Here is a 20728-nt window from a genome sequence, read left to right as displayed (position 1 = left end):
TACACACTCTGTCTGGGAACCAATTAAGTTCGTAAGCCGAGGTATCACTGTACTTTGATTGACATTTGCTCATTGTGCAGTGCCTACAGATGGCATAGTAATGTAATGCAATTTAACATGAAATAGACTAATCATCCAACTTGTTCTCCAAAAGTACTTTTTTTTGTCAAAATCAATGTTAATGCTTTGCAAGCTATCATATCGCGCACAGTTAGCTTCACAGCCAGTCTCACTGTTTTCTGCTATTTGTGTCGGAAGAGCCAAATTACTGATTAAGTCGCCACCAAATGGTAATTTTTTTTGTCAAAATCAATGTTGATGCTTTGTAAGCTAACATCCCGCGCACAGTTAGCTTCACAGCCAGTCTCACTGTTTTCTGCCATTTGTGATTGAAGAGGCAAATTACTGATTAAGTAGCCACCAAATTGCAATATTTTGACAACGTCAATGTTAATGCATTGCAAGCTAGCATCTCACGCACAGTTAGCTTCACAGCCAGTCTCTCTGTTTTTCTGCTATTTGGATTGGAAGAGCCAAATTACTGATTTAAGTCGCCACCAAATTGCAATTTTTTTGTCAAAATCAATGTTGATGCATTGCAAGCTAGCATATCGTGCACAGTTAGCCTCACAGCCAGTCTCACTGTTTTCTGCTATTTGTGTTGCAAACGCCAAATTACTGATGAAGTAGCCACCAAATGTGTAATTTGTTGTTTCTTTTGACTTTAAATTCATAAATATAACTTGTAATAATTAACGTATGAAGCAATATGTCACATTGTTAAACTGTCTGGTTTATTTGTTGGTCATTTGGAATACACTACACATGCATGTGTAAAATCGTTATGTGCATACATAACATACTTTGAGAGCTTTGAAAGGCGTTTATGAATAAAATGTACTATTATGATTTTATATTGAATTGTCATAAAGTCAGCATATAGTGAGAGCTGCATTTTCCGAGACATTTTTTAACCAGCATCAAGGAATAAATTGCTTGTTTTGTTCTGTGTTGCTTCTCTCAAGCAAATTTTGTGGTTGTTAGTACTGCTTTTGTTTTCTTTATGGGGCTTTCAATCAGGAGATTTGTTGATTCTGAGTATTGTTGTGTTTTTTTTTGTATGTTTTAACAAGAAGAAATACGAGTTGAAGATTTAGACTGCTCTGTTAACACTTCACGTAAGCCACTCATAAGCTAGCCGTTAACTGCTAGCTGCCAGGTGGCTAGCTGCCATACGCTTGTCGCTTGTGATCAGAAGGCGGAATGTTTCATGTTTGAAAATGTACATTTGTGGTAAATGTAATAAAAAAACAATAATATAACCGGTATTTATCCATTTAATGTAACTTTTGTTTTGCTTGGCCTTTAAAAAGATTCAGATTGAAAAGAACATGCAAAGTCCAACAGAAGAATGCGGCGTCTCAGAAAGTTTGCTTTTCAGGTTCCAAGTTTGTGAATAAGAGCTTTCCTAACTAATGATGATAGTTCTATCATGGAAACGTTTAAATTTGAAACAGACACTCAAATAAAGAGCAGCCTCGCCTGCTCCTTTTTGCCCAATGACTAAAAATGAGTAATAGGGAATAAAATAAAGGGACACATGGGTAATTGCGCCATGGTTAGTACATTTAAAACCAAATCATATTAAGCACAATTTCGTCTCTGGTCAGTGATAATAATAATAATAATAATAATACATTACATTTTAAGCACCTTTCAAAGCTCTCAAGGACACTTTACAGTCACAGACAAGCATAGGTACTATAATAAATAAAATACAATCAGAAATAGAATGCAATAAATAAAATACAATTATAAATAGAAACGAGAGAGAGAGAGCTACATAGAAAATGCAATTTTAATTAGGTGGGTTTTGAGATGGGACTTGAAGGTGGGAAGAGAATCGATGTTACGAATGTTGGGAAGAGGATCTGAGGGAACAAGAGGGAATACAAATTTGAAGAAGGTCAGATAGTTTATCACCTAACTCTTTGTCACACGGCACATATTTTATATCTTCCGGCGCGTTATCTGAAAGCCAATATGGAAACTTGCATAGTGGATGACTGACAGGATTCATTTTGGTGAAATGAATTCAGATGCTGGAGACGGTGAAATAGTCCATTCTCTTCAGGGAATGCTATTCTTTACACAGTATAATCAGGCTGTGCGAGCCCAGTGTCAGTGCGGGCCTGTCTGGTGCCGCATGTCTGTACTGGGGTTTTGGCAACCACACTGAAGCCGTGGCTCCCTCACGCTCTAACAATACTGCTCAGTTCAACTCACACATGCTTACACTCATCTTTCACAATACTGAAATGCCTCAGAAGTTAGAGACCACTGTGTTGCAAAGCGTGGTAACACTATACGTACTTCTGGCTTGAATCAGACATCTGCCATTTTATTTTTTTATGTTTTACTTTGATATTATGGAGACAGCCTCCCCCAGTAATGACAGTTGAGCAGTGCCATACAGAATGTCAAAGGGGAAGGAGCCTTTTTTGATTGAAACTCTTGAATTGTCACCCAGTTGCCTGGTGAAAGTTTTCCTAAGCCATAAATTGTCATTTGGATATAAGGTGATACCTTGGTTTACAAACTTAATTTGTTCCCAGAAAGTGTGTGTAAGGTGAAAAGTGTGTCTCCCAAGCATTAATCTGCCATAGCAAACCATTAAAATGAGAATAATCCGTTCCCAGGTCCCCATAAAACGTACATTTCTACTAAATAAGCCTCAAAACTACACAAAATATACCTTATTTTATGTATAATAAATGTGCTATGGTATTTTCGTCTGGTCTGTGTAAGCTCTCAGTCGTTCAGGAGTGGTCCATCGATGAAAAGGTTTCTTCAGCCGTCATCTGTACTTCTTTGAAGGTGTCGGACGTTTCGCTTCTTATCCAAGAGGCTTCGTCAGCGAACTAAAGTGTTTTTGCTGGTAGTTTCGGCCATATATATATATATATATATCCCTACTCTCCAGACGTGGCGGTGCCAGACTCTGCTATGATTGGTTCCTGCTCTCAGGTTGGAGGGAGCAGAGGAATACTCCCTGCAGCTCAGTCGTTCAGGAGTGAGCTGGAGCTACACTTATTACTTCTATTGTCCTGACTGATTATTTCTATTGTCCTGCCTGAGTATGAGGTCTTCGACTGGCCTGATTGCCCCATTTGCTATAGTATCACCTCATCAGCATAACTAAGCCCATGTTACCTAAGAAGTCTGTTGTACGAACGATCCAAATTGAACCTCACCCCACCATGGCGATTTAGTGAAGGATTCTGCTGTTTTATGAAAATAGCTTCTTTTACTCCACCTGTCAAGCTTAGCAATTCTCAATAATCACATGTGAAAAAAGGACATTTTTTATGAAACATCTGTGCACATTTACAGTATACCGAGAGCTTACACAGACGTATTTACAGTAGACAGTTGATATTTTTATTTTACTATGCTTAGAATGTCTTGTTTTTCTATCCTTTCACCCCCCACCGTCCCCTTTCAAATTGCTGCTGTGGACTGCAAATTACCCCATTGTGGGAAATAATATAATAAAGGTAATAAAGGTTTTCTGATTCTGATTTGTCTAAAATAAAGGATTGCTGGTGCGAGCGGTTGCTTTCAAATTACCATATGTTTACGCCAGTATAAAATCAAATTCAATCAAATTCAATTTTGTGTAACATACTCTGGACAGCGTCACATTAGAACATTGTATTTTCTAACATGATAACTTTGGGCCAATGTGTGTAAATTTAGCATGTGGCTAGATGTTGTGGTATGGATATCTTGTGGCAATGGAGCCTTGTGGCCTGGGTTGACAGCAAGCAGACACAACTCACACTCTCCTCCAAGCGGAAAGACCCTAAATGAACCGAAACCGAACTGTCTTGAGTGATCTGGTGATCTGCTTTTTTTTAAGCTTCTTTGTGTTAATCCAAATCAAGAGATGTTTTTCAACCTCTTCTATTGCCTGAGATCATTGCTTAGACAAGACAGAAACACCCGTAGCCACACATGACAATGGTCGACTTAGCGTCCTGGTACTAGGACGCTAAGTCGCATAGACGCACACCTCATTCGATGATCTCCTTCTTCTACTCGACCGTCATTTTCTTTTGTGTCCTCTTTGACTTTACACTAGCCTGTGGTGGGGTCTGTTTCGGTCACATAATCGCAAAAGTACTCCACTCAATAGCAAACCACGTCTGCACTTAAAGGGGGCGTGGAAAGCTAGTCCGCCAGCTACCGTGGCGCTGTTCAACCGTATGGTTTGGTGTCCATCCACCGAAAACTAGTCCGCCAGTCACCGTGGCACTGTGTCGTTTGGTTTGTCCGCCGAAAACTAGTTCGTATGCCAAGATTATATGCTCGCATATTTAATGTTCGTGAGGCCAGAAATTGGTGAGCTAAAGCGTTTGTAAGCTGAGGTATCACTGTACTGTATTTGCATTTGACACTTTTATGTTATTTACAATAAATCAGGCAACGCCATGGTGCATATAGAAAGTCTTTACCATGTGTCCTGCATGGTAGACAAATAAAGAGGGTGGGGAGGCACAGTCACCACTAACAAAGTCCAAACATAGACCTTCATTGTTCCACTTGCATGTTGGGTTTCATAGTTTCATTTCATTGGGACTGTTGGTAGTGAGATGCAGTTGGCATTGCTTAGAGGGGGAGGCGGAGGGGGGGGGGGGGGGGGGGGGGGGGGGGGGGGCACAAGAATTACGTCAAATGAAATTGTTTTCAATGGTTTTTTTTATTGTTTTTTTAATCAAACAGCCTGAGGCCATTTGTATTTCCTAACAAATGCATGAAGAGGAGTAGTGCGGGCAACAGATGTGACCCATAACTTTAGCGTCGACTGCTTTCATATGGGATCCAAACCGATGTACGTTTTACCCCGCAGTGGTTCCTTCCCATGCAGCTGTCACTAATGTTCCCTTTTTTGTAATGACACGTGAGTTTGCTATCTACTGAAACATAAAGAGGTCAAATCATACTGCAAGATCTCCTCCCACAATGTAATTTATACACCGGCTTGAGTTGAAGAATGTCCAACGAGGCAGCATGCCAAAACTATCACTGGAGAAAGTGCCATGACCCTGAACGACATGGTCTTCTCAAAACAAAATACATTTTCATCTCTTAAATTGGTCAAGATTTGACAAATTCCACGACGATATTCACAAGAGTCTGTGTTTATTGTGGGAGTACTTCGCTTCATCTTTTTTTTTTGTGGTAGCCGTATATAAACGTCGGTTGTATTTTGGAGAGTTACACGTGCCCTTTACTGGCCAGCCGGGAGTCCCTACGTGTCAGACATATTAGTGCAGCTGTTGAGATTGACCGTTGTTATCTTTCTGTCTGCGCGGTGCGACATACACACACAAACATGCACAGATATGCTGTACATGCAGATTCACAAAGCAGGGAAATTATAATTATTATAATTATTATTTATTATTATAGTTGTCATTATTATTATTTATTAGTGTTATTTATTATTATTATTATTATTATTATTATTATCATCATCATTATTTTTATTATTTTTATTATTAATGTTGTTATCATTATTATTATTGTCGTTATCATTATTATTGTCATTGTCATTATTATTATTATTGTCATTATTGTCATTATTGTTATTATCATTATTGTTATTCTTATTATTGTTATTATTATTCTTATTATGGTTATTATTATTATTATTATTATTATTATTATTATTATTATTATTATTATCATCATTATTTTTATTATTTTTATTATTAATGTTGTTATCATTATTATTATTGTCGTTATCATTATTATTGTCATTGTCATTATTATTATTATTATTGTCATTATTGTTATTATCATTATTGTTATTCTTATTATTGTTATTATTATTCTTATTATGGTTATTATTATTATTATTATTATTATTATTATTACTATTATTATTATTATTATTATTATCTGTAGTATACAATTATCACAATTGAATATTTTGCTGAAGAAGTTACGCAAAGCTTTGAGAAGAAATAACAGTTGACACACACAGTTGCTACTCTTCATTCATGTCCAAGCATGCTTTTAAGTTGAGATCACATCCCAGAATGTGTAGCTTGCAGCATCCACAGCTTCCACAGAGAAACACTTTTGGACATACAGTTCGTATACATGAGCATGTTTAACTCATTCACTGCCAGATGATGTGGTAAAATGTGTCCACTCCAGTTCCAGGGTTTTTATAATAATAATACTGCATTTCATTTTAAGCGCCTTTCAAAGCTCACTCAAAATGCAGGACCCACAGAATATAGAGTTTTCGGACGACATAAAGATTTCAATGCAGCATAAGAAACCTTAGACTCTCTTCTTTCTTCAGAAAAAAATGTAATTCTTAAATATTATGTGTCTGGAGTTATCTGAGCTAATAAATGGGGGCAGCTGTACAAAATACAATACATACATATTGATTTCTGTAGCGCTTTAACAACAGCAGAAGCTGTAACAAAGCACTAAAATGGGCAAAAGGCAAATGCTGCCCCCTCGTACAGGGAAAAAAACATTGCCAGAGGTCTGAACAGTGCTTTATCTGCACCCCCCTGCAAGAAAACCTGAACAAATTCGAGGATGGCGCTTTACGTCATATTTTAATTCCCGAATAAATTCGGGAATGGCAGCGAATAAGTTAAAAGAAGACGCGCTTCAATAGATTCAAGAGAAGAAAGATTAATTGGGCCAACTGACACCCTATTCTCACCAAAAACGTTTAAACGGGCAAGAGATTTATTTGCCTTTTTTCACAGACGAACGTGTTTGATGAATTGGGCCTTCAAAGGGATGTTTAATTGGACTTTATACTGAGACTTTTAAATACACCCCCCCCCCTTTTTTTATTCCTGCCCATTAAGAAGTAGAGAACAAACTGAATGTTCAACTGTGTCTAAGGTTGTAGTCATTTCAGAATGAAAAGAAGTTAATTGGTGACAACTTGTTCACGGTTGAACAAACAATGTGCCCTCTTTCCGGAAAATGACAATACTCTGGGTCAAAGGGTCATTGTTAGGTTCAGACTATTAGTGCTGGTGTCCAACTTTGAAATGAAATGACAAGACTCTGCTTTTTTAGTCTGTATTGCTGTCTCACGTTGGTCTCCCTCCGTGGAGTGGCCGACCGTCTTTAAAGTTCCTTACATATTGGGGTGTTGACAGAATGACAAAAATGATCTCCCCACCATATTAAAAGGAAAGTTGGCGCTGATTTTGCAACCGCTACATCTAAGTCACGCTTCGGTCTTTAGGGGCTGAGGTTTTGGATTTCAGTTTACACTTGGACATAATCAAGAGAGAGTATGAAGATGGTCTTTCTAAAGGCCAAGTATTTATTTCTTTTTTGCTTTCTTTTCTAGACATGTTCCAGTACCTTCTCTCCTTCTCACAAGGACACCTGAGTTCTCTACTGGAAGGAACCTACACCCCACTTTCTCGTCAAGCTTTGCCCCACGTCAACAAACTCTTCTCCTCACTCTCCCTGTATCTCCGTGGGGTCAACGTCTCCGTGGAAATGACGGTCCACCATTTTTATAATCACCTCTTCCCCCTCGTCTACACACATCTGATCAATCCGGGCGTTGTGAACAACATGGCGGCGGACACGGAAATGACGGATTGCCTACGTATGATTAGGCAGGACGTCAACCCTTTCGGGCCGCATCCAGCCGTCATGGCCAAGGAGCTATCGGAGGCGTTGAGCGTGGGCCGTCAATTGGGCCTTTTCCTCGAGGAAGGTCTGGAGGTTCTGAATGCCACCGAACATGTGAGCTTGACGAAAGACTGTCTTAAGGGTCTAGTGAAGATGGTGTACTGCTCCCATTGCAGAGGACTAACACTCATCAAGCCCTGCGTGGGTTATTGTCTCAATGTCATGCGCGGCTGCTTGGCCAGTATATCGGAACTGGATCAGCCTTGGAGGAGGTATACTAACTTGTTGGAACAGCTAACCCACGCCATGGTGGGCCACCATAGCCTGGAACTCGCATTGCTCGGAGTACGGGGCCACGTGAACGAGGCCTTGCTCCACGCACAGCTTCACGGTCCGCTCATTACAGCCACGGTGAGTACACGCCAGTGGCAAACATTTCACACCTAGCCCTTCAGTAGTGCTATGTCTGAATCTATCCAACCCTTAATAATTTTATGACTAGACAACCTTTACTGCAGCAACTACCAAGTCCACTCGAGGATGCTGTTAGCCTTGAAATAAGGCCTGCGAGAAGTCCTCTGTGTCGTCCGCGAAAGAAAATAAAATACAGTAAAGTCTCGTTATATCGATATTGGATATATCGATAGTCCCGGTTATATCGATACTATTTCTATGCACGCACGGAGAAAATTACATGCAGACAGGGTCGGATATATCGATAGTCCCGGTTATATCGATATTTTTTCGGACTCCCTTGGATATCGATATAACGAGACTTTACTGTATGTGAAATTCCATGATGCTTGCTCATGTCTAAACCAAAATTCGAAATTTTCCCATACAAACCACAATAACAGTCATTATTCTTCAGATTTGAAAACTAGTTATTAATCTGCTGTGCGCTCTATATGTAAAATGTGGAGGGGATTAAGCATTCTAATGGTTTCCCCAAATTCACAACAGCCTTCGAGGGGAAATTGTAACTACAATGTAGCCCGCGGCAAAAAAAATGAGTTTGACATCCCGAACCATTACAGGGCGCTGTTAGCCTTGAAATAACACCTGCGAGAAGGCTTTGGTGTCGCCAACTGGAAATTTGATTGGTCAAAGCAACAGTTCAATCGACGCTAATTTGAGGCGACAGGATCCGCTGAACTGATTATGAAAGTGTCCCGGTCGATTTCTGACCCTGGTAACAAATAGCCGGAATGGGATTGGTTAATTCTTACATACGAAAAAACACATCTGGAAGCAGCACAAGACAGAAAAACCAATGGCAGGAAGTTGAAAGACAAATTGCAATTACAGTAAAGTCTCGTTATATCGATATCGGATATATCGATAGTCCCGGTTATATCGATACTATTTCTATGCACGCACGGAGAAAATTACATGCAAACAGGGTCGGATATATCGATAGTCCCGGTTATATCGATATTTTTTCGGACTCCCTTGAATATCGATATAACGAGACTTTACTGTATTTAATAAGAATTCATGGATAAAATAGAATGAACATCAGTCTGTGATTTAGGTATTTTTAGGCCAGCAGAGAAGGTTTGCAGGCCATGGCGGCCCACCACTGCTATATGCGCTACAGACGCACTGATCGACAACCTCTCGGTTTGACTTCTATACTTTGGCAATGGATCATGTATTGATTGGAAGCGGATTGAAGGCTACTTGTGGCTTTTTTTTTATTTCCACCGACGCAACAAAAAGGACCGCAAGCTCTATTAATGCTTGCACAGTGTTGAAATTATTCACAGAAAAATATTGTTTATACTGAAAAGAAAACGCAAAGACAGCTCCAAAGAACGGCTGACAGAGTTGAGGTTAAGGGAGTTGTCGAGTGGGGAGATTTTCCAAACGAGTAAGGTGGTGAAAAGACTAAACTCGTAGATGTCCGCTTGTGGACTGATAAAATGACTATTAATGGAATAGAAAGGAGTGTTGAACTTTGTTGGGCTGATGCATGTCGTTCATTAATCGCAGTCATACTTGGATTGTAACTTCTTCCAAGTCGAAAAAGATCAATGGGAGTGACTGCCAGACTGTTCTTCTGGAGACAAAATTGTGTTATTGCTCAAGAATTTTCCTTGGATTCTCACACCCTGGCAAGTATTACTGAGCATTGATTTAACACCAAGTCTCATTTGACTTGTTCAAGACAGTTTTGCAGTTCAACATGATTGCATTGACTGATGAAAGATGTATTATCTTTCACAGATATGTCCACACTGAGACATAGTGTGGCACAAATCCGTTGTGTATAACCACCTGAATCTTCCTGAAGTCACGCATGAACATAATAGGTCATCATAAGTTCGAATCATTTAAAAGAAAAGACAAAACAATGCAATATTATATTTCTTGGCTATTCGGACAAATAATTATTACCATAGAATCTATGCAGATCTTGTAGCATCAAATACGTGTTGATCAACTGTTGCTTTTACCAATCAGATTTCCAGTTGGCGACACCAAGGCCTTCTCGCAGGCCTTATTTCAAGGCACCCTCTAGTGGTTCGGGATGGCAAACTAATTTTTTTACCACGGGCTACATTGTAGTTACGGATGTTTAATCCCCTTCACATATTACATATAGAGCACACAGCAAATTAATAACTAGTTTTCAAATCTGAAGAATAATGACTGTTATTGTGGTTTGTACAGGAAAATTTCAAATTTCGGTTGAGACATGAGCAAGCATCATGGAATTTCACATTTGATTTCCTTTCATTGTCCGAATATAATGATGTGGCTGGCCAGATTTGGCCCCCGGGCCTTGACTTTGACACCTGCACCATAAAGTGACGATCGAAAGAGAATCAAGATTTGTTTTGTTTGTCTTGTTGCTCACGTGAATTAGGGTTTGTGTAAATTAGACCCAATCATCTAGAGAAAAACGGCCTTGAGATTTGATGCCAGAAAAGAATGTGTTCTCAATCGGACACCGATGGCTTCCATTTTCTCCGCTCTCATAATTAACACCTCGTCCCTCTGAAATTGTAGTATTTACATTGCCAGTTCTTCCCTAAAACGACACGGACTCTCCAGTAATATATTTTACATCTTGGCTAGAGGAACCAGATCTGCAAAGTAAACACATCCTCGCATCACAAATCACAACAGAGCACTTTTTGGAATAAGCCATTTATGTCTTTCGTCATTAGCAAATTTACACTCAATATATGTTTTGACTGTCAACGCTATTTATTTCTGAACTTGTTTGTTGTGTTCACAACACTTCCGGTCGACGCCGACCTCGAGGAGGGGAAATAAAGTGGCGTTTCATTAAAATGAAAAAAAAATCAAGGGAGCATCTGTTGTTAATGCAGCCTAAAAAAATATGACTGAATGTGCGCACATTGCTGTCGAAGCTCGATTGCCATGTGTTGTCGGTAACCAGTGGCCTTTTTTTCTCCGATTTTTTTTTTTTTTTTTTTTTTTTTTAATAAAACCTCTGGGACCTTTCAAGGAAAACTGTTAAGTCTCCAATGCCCGACTACTGTGTCAACTTATCCACCTTCACCTCTACACCTCGGTGCACTTCCCTCCCAGGCAAACACACTTAACGGCCAATTTCGGATTATACTACGCACATTATCACGACCATCTGAACGCAAAGTAAATAAAGTGCAAATACCAAATTTGACCGACTGTTTACTTAGGTAATGTATACGTTTTTCACGCAAAGTTAAGCATGTAGAATACATGTATTTACTTTTTTTTTTTTTGCAGCATCGGAATATGCCACCAAGTTAAATGAATTATTGTGTGGTTTTCGATTGGGATGTTATCCCTCAACACCTTTTGCAGTCGGACTCTGTACTATGCACAGACACACAGACACAGACTCTGTACTATACTATACGTTACCCAAAACACGGACCACCACTAATATTGTACACGCACCCAAATCCAGGTTTTAGGTTTGCAGAAATCTTGTTCGAGGCGTGCAAAAGCGCCCCCACACTTTGACACTACTTGAAAAAGACTGAAAGACAGTTATTGATAGCTACGCAGAGTAACAGAACCGTGAAATGGTTAATAACACATTCATGCTTATTTTGAGATGAAGCATGTCTGTCTTGGGAAGCGGTTATGGATATTAGGGGAGACTGTGGTTGGATGGAGTTCACCCTAGTAGGAGACGCTGAGAGAACCTCGTGGAGACGTCGCGACTTTCCGAAAATTGTGGCTCCTGTACTCGGTGGTCCTCTCTGCTAATCTGGCCGTCAAACTGTGCTTGTTTAAAAATATATATACATAAGATCCTCTTTTTCCAATGCATAGTACATACTCTACCTGGCCCAACTGGACTTGGCTTTATTTGAGTCAAATGGGGGTGGTCGGTTTTCCACAACGAAATTAGTAGTTGCGGGAAACTGTTCAGGAGTCGCTCCTGTGAAGCAGCGTTAAATGGATAGGTCGGAATGAGAAAAGGCAAATAGGTTTCAGTAGCAGTGCAGGCTAACGAGGGATTTCCCCATGATTCAATAGTCCGTTCTGATCAAAACATGAGCCTGAAGTTTGAAATCGAAAGACGTTAGTCATTGTCGGAGACGGCAAACAGCGCACTTTTAATTAACCTTGAATATCATTAACGGACAACTCGTGGAATGACTTTAAGTCTGCTGTGTTGTAAGAAAACAGTGTGATTGTTCTCATAAAAATGAATGATCACCAGCTGGATCTGGTTCCTTGTAACTGGCCAGTCAAGCACAGCGACGTTCTTGTACTTCATTTGTTTGGACCTCTTAGATTTTGCCCTTGGTCTGTTGGCTATTGTAATGAGATCGCTTTCATTTAGCCAAAGACTGATGGCAGCAAGAAAATAAACTGCCGTGCAAAGTGGAGGTTCATAAAAGCCCGTCTGGAGCCGGACTAGACTAGAGTTTGACTGTAGCACCTTGTAGTGTCTTTGATTTGAACCCTTTCATGCACCTGATGTCACGAGAAGCTGTGAACCACATGTGTCAAAGTCAAGGCCCATTGTCCAAATCTGGCCTGCCATTACTAAAGACCCATGGATATATGTCCTACTACAGTAGGTGTGAATTTATTCTACGACTGTTAGCGCGTCTCTGTTTTATACTTCCCCGTTCAGTGTTTGACTTCAACATACATTCCATACAAAATATAGCACTGAAGCAACTTACGACCAAATTCAACTTGCGAACGAACGCTCGAAACGTATTCGTAAGTTGGGGAGCGGTCTGTAATGGAACGAATGGCAAAGTAGAAGTTGCCTGCAATGTTACGGATCCCCACGGTTTGACCTGAAGAAACTCCGAACCCTCTGCTTCATATAAAATGTATTGACTTTGGTTTGCTTTCACTTAACTGGCAGTATTTAATGTACACTGTCGTGGTGTTTATTTGCTTTGGGCAAACATCACTGAATGGCTGTTGGATCCCCGCGGACGTGATATTTGAGTTACCGCAGCGGTAGCCGACACCAAATATTCCCTCCCCGGCCAATCCATACTCATCTTTATAAGTTGTATGCGCCATTGGCATTCTGTCTAACCCTCAAGCCGACTGACTGACTGACTCACTTACTTACTCAGCACTCCATTAGCTAATGACAGTGGGTGCAGTCTCCACTCAGGCAGCTTCGCGCGTCTTTTTTACGCCACTCTTCCTTTTCACGCTTGGTGAGTGTAATATGCTGACAATATAAAGTAGCCGCCAGCACCCACAAAAAAAGAAACCCCCTCATGTCTTTTTTATGGTTCCTAACCAGGCAATCCCCTGCATGATTTAATGCCGAGTCATTACATTTGGAGCGGAACATAAGGCGGCGGTCCAGAGGACGTTGTTTCTCTTTGCGAACCATCAATCAAAAATGCTGTAATCATTTCATGCTAGAAATCATACACATTTTTTGGCAGGTATGTATTTCATCGTAAATTCAAAAATATTGTGTTTGAATATATTAGCTATGTTTCATGAAAACATTCGGAAAAAAAGCGCAAATACTGAGTACTTCTTTATGTACTAGCCAGAAAATAAATTAAAAAATAATAACCATCTTTGGGAATTCTGCATTATATGCCTCAATGGTGAGCCGCAATTTCCTGCACTTTGTATGTGCCGTTTATCTTAATTTAACTCATTTGCTGCCATTCCCAAATTTATTCGGGTATTGAAAACTGTGATGTGGATTGGCATTCCCGAATTTTGTTCGGGTTTTGTTTTTTCTTGCGGGAGGGTGCTGATTTAGCGCTGGTCAGACCTCTGGGAATGTTTTTTCCCTTCCACGAGGGGGCAGCATTTGCATTTTGGCCATTTTAGCGCTTTGTTACAGCTTCAGCTGTTGTTGAAGCGCTATATGAATCAATGTGTTTTGTATTTTGTACAGCCACCCCCATTTCAAGCTCCGTTAACTCCAGACCGATAACTTAGGAATTAACTATTTTTTTCTGATGAAAGAAGAAAATCAAAGGTTTCTTACGCTGTATTGAATGTTTAGGTGGTCCTAAAACTCAATATTCTGTGAGTCCTACGATTTGAGTGGAAATGACAAAAACCCTGGCACTGGAGTGGACACAATTTGGCACATCATCTGGCAGTGATAGTTACTGGCGAATTGAAACATTACCATTGTGTTGACAGTCTACTAGCCAAATAGGACGTTCCTTGTGTCATGATTTATGCTTATTATTATGGTTTGACAAGACGCACACTTTTTAGACAGGTCATATCATATTTATCTGGCCTTAGAGGCCTGTCCCTGAAAATATTGTCGTAGAATAAACGGGTCCATGGGGCAAAAAAACGGTTGGGAACCACTGCCCTAAACGTTTCAGGTGTATCATTCTGATGCCAGTGAGATGATGCAATATTTGTTCTGTTTATTGTCCCTATAAAGTCTTTCCTTCTCACAAGGATTTTTTTCAACCAGTCTCTTTCCAACCACCATCATGGTTTTTCCCGCTTTGCCAGCCTGTGTAGCCCATGCCAATCCATGCCTGTGTCTCCAGAGACCACAACAGCAGCAACGGCACTGAATACCTGGGTGACCATAAGCCAGATGTTGGGGAAGGCCTTTAAAATCTACAGTTGCTAAACTTACTTCAATCCTTGTAATGCCGCACAGCTGTGGCTACAGCTGCGACACTTTCACGGATGCCAACCTCATCTGTGTTAGCATTTTAATGGTAATTGCTGGTTCACTGGGCAGCTTCAAATGGACGCAGACATTCCTCAATCCACCTCGCCTGCACCGTATCCCAGACACAGACACAAGGAACTCATTTTACCGACACTGTCTATTGGCCACCTTGTGTAGAATAACTGCGCTGGAACAGAGATATTATTCCACATATTGTGCTTGCAATTCTCGTAATTATGCACTTTAAAGATGGGGAAAATGTGACTGGCTCTATTCAAAGGAACGCCCATAGTTGTGCTGGTTTCAGCTAGCCTGGTTTAAGTTTGGTAGGTTTTGTACCCCGCTTACGACCCTGGTTTGAGGTTGGGTGGGGTCAGTCTCTTTGCTGTGCCACAAACCCTCAAAGTGGAGGGAGTTCGAAAAGTGTTTCTCTTAGTGATTTTGATTTCAAGGACTTGTCCCTGTGATATATTAGGGACGAAGTCTCATTTTAATTAGCAATGACTTCATCTGAATGCAAGGAAAAATAAAAAAAACAGAGGCTGGGAGTGGAGACCGACGGCCCGATTGAAATGGATCACAAAGTACGCACTAAAGAGAAAAGTAAAGGCATGAGTTGGACAAGAAATGGGAATATAATGGCATGAAACTCTTGAGGGAAAATGGAAAATGATGGATGGTGACGTCATGAACATTAATCATACAAACAGGTCCAAGGCTTTTTGGGAGAGGCCAGGAGGAAAGCCGTCACAATTAGCAAGACATTTGTTCATTTTCGGGACGATGTCTATGGTGCAGCGTCCAAAGGAATTCATGAACAGAATCATTTTTCAAGTGAATGTCAACTCCGATTTTAAAAACATCATAAGTTGCTTGTGGTTTAAAATCTAACAGCCACTTAATTCACAAGAAATTTCACAGCCAAGTGGAAGAGAAGGAAACTCACCATCATTGTTACGTTCTTTCCATAATATACTGCTACTATCTTAATCAAAGGTACCCTTGTCAGTGGAAGACATATTTACAGTGTAGTTTCTGAGCAAGTCAGTTCACCAAATACAGATAACATCTGATTTACGACCTGTGCGAGTTACGACCACCTGTACTTACGACCACGACCGCCAGACCCTTTTTTAAAAAACTTCTACGGTTGCAGTCCAGCAACGCTGTTGAAATCTGCAGCATGTTTGCGATGAATTTGGTAGAATAAAGACTTGAGATGGCCCTTCTTTTTTAGATTGAATAAGTAGGATGTTTATTTGCCGGAACACGGAGAGAAACCGCTTCTGTCAGCTTCTACTTCTTCTCCTTTCGGCTTTTCCCTTCAGGGGCCGCCACAGCGAATCAGCGAAACGACAAACGCCGCCCAGGCGGGTCGGCCGTCGGCGCTCGGGCTCGCCGGGTCGGCGCGACGAGAACGCTGCGTCGGCCAATGCCGCCACCGCCTCTTTGAAACTTTTTTCCCTCTGCGTCCACCAAAGTCCGAGCGTGTGTGTTGGGCGACCTATTCTGGCTTCCCCGTTAGCAGGGAGAGTGATTTTTCAACAGCACATATGCTTGGGAAGCCGTGCGTATTTGGATCAGCAGAACGACACAGTAATAAAAATCGATCATACGAAATATGAAATGGTAAGACATGAAAAGTTATTAGATTTATAATTGAACTGTTAGCAGTTTGGTATATAATAATATTCAATAGAAGATGTTCTTTAAAAACAACAGATTGACATCGTGTGCTATTCTGTCGTATAAACCTCGCGTCGGCCATTTTGAATGTTTTTCAATTTATGACCGTTTGACTTATGACCTTTTTGTCGGAACGGAACCCGGTCGTAACTCTGATGTTACCTGTCTATAACGTTTTTTTCTTTCGCCACTCAACTTTTGACTTTGTGTTTCCATACAGCCAAGTACAACACAAGTCAATTGTATTAAAAAAAAAAACACTTGAATTTTTAATTTTCCTTTACCCTTTCAATCCAACGTTGATGAAACTGCAATGTGAGGTCGGAAAAACCCAAAACATTTGGTACAAATATTTCTTGCAAACTGCAACACCAGCTGCGGTTTGTACTCTGAAAGATTCTTGTTTCCTTGAGGGAATACATCTTGTGATGGACTTCCATAGTGCCTAAATTCAACTCCCGAAGCACTGTGAAGAAGCGATCGTTTGTTTTAACAAAGGTCAGGGGCTGCTAATATTAGAGAAGGCAGCGTTTATTCCCATTCCAACAGATTTGACCTTGAAATATAAATCACAGCTCTGTGAAATTATTGTATATGATGTGTGTCACTTTTGACGTTATCATGTAATAGGTAATTTCTATGAACCAGAATATGTCCATTACCGGAAAAAGAGTGAGCGATCGCTTCTTGCTAATCAAGAGCTCAGTCATCATGCATAGTGCGAGAAGGGGGTGACAAAATTCCCCCATCTTTACTGGGTAATCGCTTGATAAATAAACTAGGAAGGCAAGACCACCATTCCTATCCGTAAACCAATACTCCCCTAGAGGAGAAATGGCCTTGGGCTAAGCTATCTTACACTGAGCTCTTCTTACACACACTTGCCTCAAGATGATGCACTTAAGAGATGCAGATACATTGGCATAGTGATAGAAATGAAAGTATCAGAACTACTATATTTATCGTACACTATGTTGATTAGCAAAGTCTTGTTCGAGATGAGCATCTGAGTATGAGCGTCACATTTCCTTACTCGCCTCCCTCGCTGGCAAGCTGCCTTTCATCAGTCTCCCCCTTCATCAGTCACTGTCCTCAAGCAATCAGACAGGGAATGTTCCATAAAATAGCAGCTGAAATTGTGAAGGTATAACAGTGACAAACAGGTGGTCCAATACCAGTGCGCCTGTTCAAGGTCCACCCAGATGGGATTTTCCTTCTCACGCCATCGGCAGGTCAAGAGATAATTGATTTATAGTTTGGTTCTTGTCCTGGTCGTAATTCAAGCTGTCGCTCGATTGGTCTTTAGGATTATGGAGTCATGAGAGACAACTTATGGGATCATATCAGTGTTCCTCAAGTTTACCCAGAACAGGGAGTTTGTCTATTTTCCCTACGAGAGCAGTGCATTCTGTTTATAGTCACGTGTTTAGATAGGCGTGTCAATAATTAGTATTTTGTTTTGCTTTCTCAGACTTTGACTGATCTGCTGCTTCATCAAAAGCAGAGCCTCTCTGCGCTTCGCTGTAAAAATAATGCATGGATGACCTCCTGTTGACAGTCACATTTTTTCAGGATGTTTACATTTTTTTGTCTCTAAGAATAGCAAAGTGTCACACTATGACAGGTGAGAAATGATATGGATTAGAGGAAGGATATAAAATATCACGTTTTGTCTCAGAAATGTAGACAAAACCTCACAAACACTTCTGAGAGGTAAACAGTGTCCCCGAGTCAGTGGACACAAATCCCCGACTGCCTATTCATCTTGTTTGTCTCAGACTTTTGTCACTCCCATCAGTTTTATTTCAACCTGCTTTGTCGGTTCAGTCGTAAATCAAGGGCCTTGAATATTACTGCTAAATAATGCTCAAATGGTCATACTCTTAACATAGGGGAAGTTGACAAGTTACCCAATAGCTTGTTAGCCGGCTAACCGTTGGCTTATTTGCAGCGACGTGTTGGTGTCTGTTGTGTAAAATTGTCTATGATGTGGTGATTTTGTGACATTTAATTCAATAAAGCAACGGAAAGTGCACAAGTGGCTGTTTCTACCTTTCGCTACATGTGGGGATAAAGCAGTGCTACTGTTGGCTACGTTAAGTTAGCTAATCACGGTTATACTTGTGTTGATGATAGTATAGATTTTCTTGTGGCATGTTTGTTCATTCTGTTCTTTAAGTATAAAATGCCAAAGCTTGGATATTCTCTATCTTTTACGGATACACACTACCATTGTGCTAGCTTATTTTTACACCCAGTGGTGTGTGATTCGGCTCTCTCATGAGTCTATGTGGAAATATTATTCTGAAACTTTGAAGGAACAATTGAACTTTGCCTTTTTTTCTGTATTTCTATTATTAGCTTCTTGATAACCTGTTTACCCCTTGTTGTAACTACAATTGCAAAACACCCAAAATGTAATCGCAGAGATATCTCATCGGAATTGGAACCCCAAATATGTCTCTTCTTACTTCTTACAATATTGTTTTCAACACTTCTTCAGGCGATCTAGCCCACCTATGGTTTTATTGCACTAAGATTGATGTTTTGAAATGAACTATTTTGGCTCACGTCATAAATTGTAATATACCTTCCAGTGAAAGAAATATTTCTTACATGTGCCGATTATTTGGACGCACTCAAGCAGTGCGACACACGCAAAGAGCGTGAACGTGCAGATCCCCTCGGCTACATTGACTGACAGTTGCTACGCTCTATCTTTTCTCGCGGCCACAATGCTTTGTGTCCGTATGTACATTTGTGGAATGTTTTCTCTCGCATGTGTGGCACTTGCATGTATGGCTGGGAGCCGTTCCAGCACATGTGAGGGTTTTATAAGTCCGGTGGGAGCTAAGGTTAATGCAATAAAACAACCTTACCCGTGCCCTGTGTCTACTGAGAGAGAGGATTTGCGACCTAAAGAGAGGGAACGATATAAAGCCACATGAGGAAAGCAAAAGTGAGAGTAAAATGCAAACAGGAGGCATCGGTTTTAGAAAAGAAGTGAACCCGTTTCTGAACCGAACGCTTAATTCATCAAGATCAATCGAATTTTACAAATTACCCCATAGTATTCTATCTTAGATTACCTGATACGCAATTTCCACATATAATTCATAGTGGTTATTGAATTGATTAGTGATGAAAAGGTTTCTTCAGTACTCATCTGTACTTCTTTGAAGGTGTCTGACATTTCGCTTCTCATCCGAAAAGTTTCGTCAGCGAGCAAAAAATGTGCTGGTGGCTCTGGCCCTACATATATCCCTAATACCTTAATGACCCCTGGACATTAGGGATATATACATATATTTATGTCCTAACGACCTCTGGACATTAGGAATATATACATACATATACGGTCAGAGCTACCAGCAAAATTTTAGTTAGCTGACAAAGCTTTTTAGATGAGGAGCGAAACATCCGACACCTTCAAAGAAGTACAGATGCCAGCTGAAGAAACATTTTCATCGATTGATGACTCCTGTACGACTGAAAGCTTACCAGATGAATTGATTAGTGTACACTTTCTCAGTTTTGACCCCAATTCTCGAAATACAGACATTCCCCTACTTACGAACGTTTGAGTTATGAACAACGGTACATAGGAACGTTTTCGTAGTAACATATGTAGTATTCTCTCCAGTTGTACATATCTTTATAGAGCATCTATTTTATTAAATGTTTATTTTTCAGTACATATCAATACAGGTTACTTATACAAGCCTTAAACATACATTCCATACAAAATATAGCACTGAAGCAACTTCCGAACGAATCCACCTTATGAACTACCGTTCGTAAATTGAGGAGCGTCTGTAGTCTTTTTAGCATTACCTCACTTTTTAAAATGGATCACTTCTCTGTCAGCATCCGCCCACGTCACGACTGTTAGAATCAGGATGCTTTCTTCCTGTCTTATCGAGTAGCTTTAAATAATGTTAATTGGGGGCTTTCAAGACGATGAGATGTCATTGATTTGGGTTTGGAGCTACACGTTCCCTCCATTCTCATTGACCCTGATGCCCCTTCCCCCGCTCCTAGCTTTGAGAGGCCACTTGAGATCCTTGCCCCATTGCCAACTGCACACGCATTCATCCCCTTGAGGTAGTGGAATGTTCAACATTTTACTGTCAGCACGTGCGGAGTCCTTTCTTGACTGCTTTTCGTTTCTCTTTTTAGACCCGATGTTGCGCAACATTTGAACTCCTTTTGAATACGATC

At 40.4% G+C, this 20728-nt stretch overlaps 1 protein-coding gene across 3 annotated transcripts in view; it reads left to right on the top strand.

The window, feature by feature from the left end:
• The window catches only part of LOC148891230 (glypican-5-like), a 96872-nt gene that overhangs the window by 21809 nt on the left and 54335 nt on the right, over positions 1 to 20728 (top strand). For all 3 annotated transcript variants that reach the window (XM_089008573.1, XM_089008571.1, XM_089008572.1), the window contains one exon: positions 7406 to 8109. In XM_089008573.1, the coding sequence (XP_088864699.1) occupies positions 7406 to 8109 (704 nt within the window). The remainder of the gene's footprint in view (positions 1 to 7405; positions 8110 to 20728) is intronic.

Source organism: Hippocampus bargibanti, linkage group LG11 (assembly GCF_051943395.1).
Source record: "Hippocampus bargibanti isolate YZ-2025 linkage group LG11, ASM5194339v1, whole genome shotgun sequence".
Classification (NCBI taxonomy): domain Eukaryota; kingdom Metazoa; phylum Chordata; class Actinopteri; order Syngnathiformes; family Syngnathidae; genus Hippocampus; species Hippocampus bargibanti.
The sequence above is the reverse complement of the archived record's forward strand: the minus strand, read 5'-3'. Positions and strand labels throughout refer to the sequence as shown.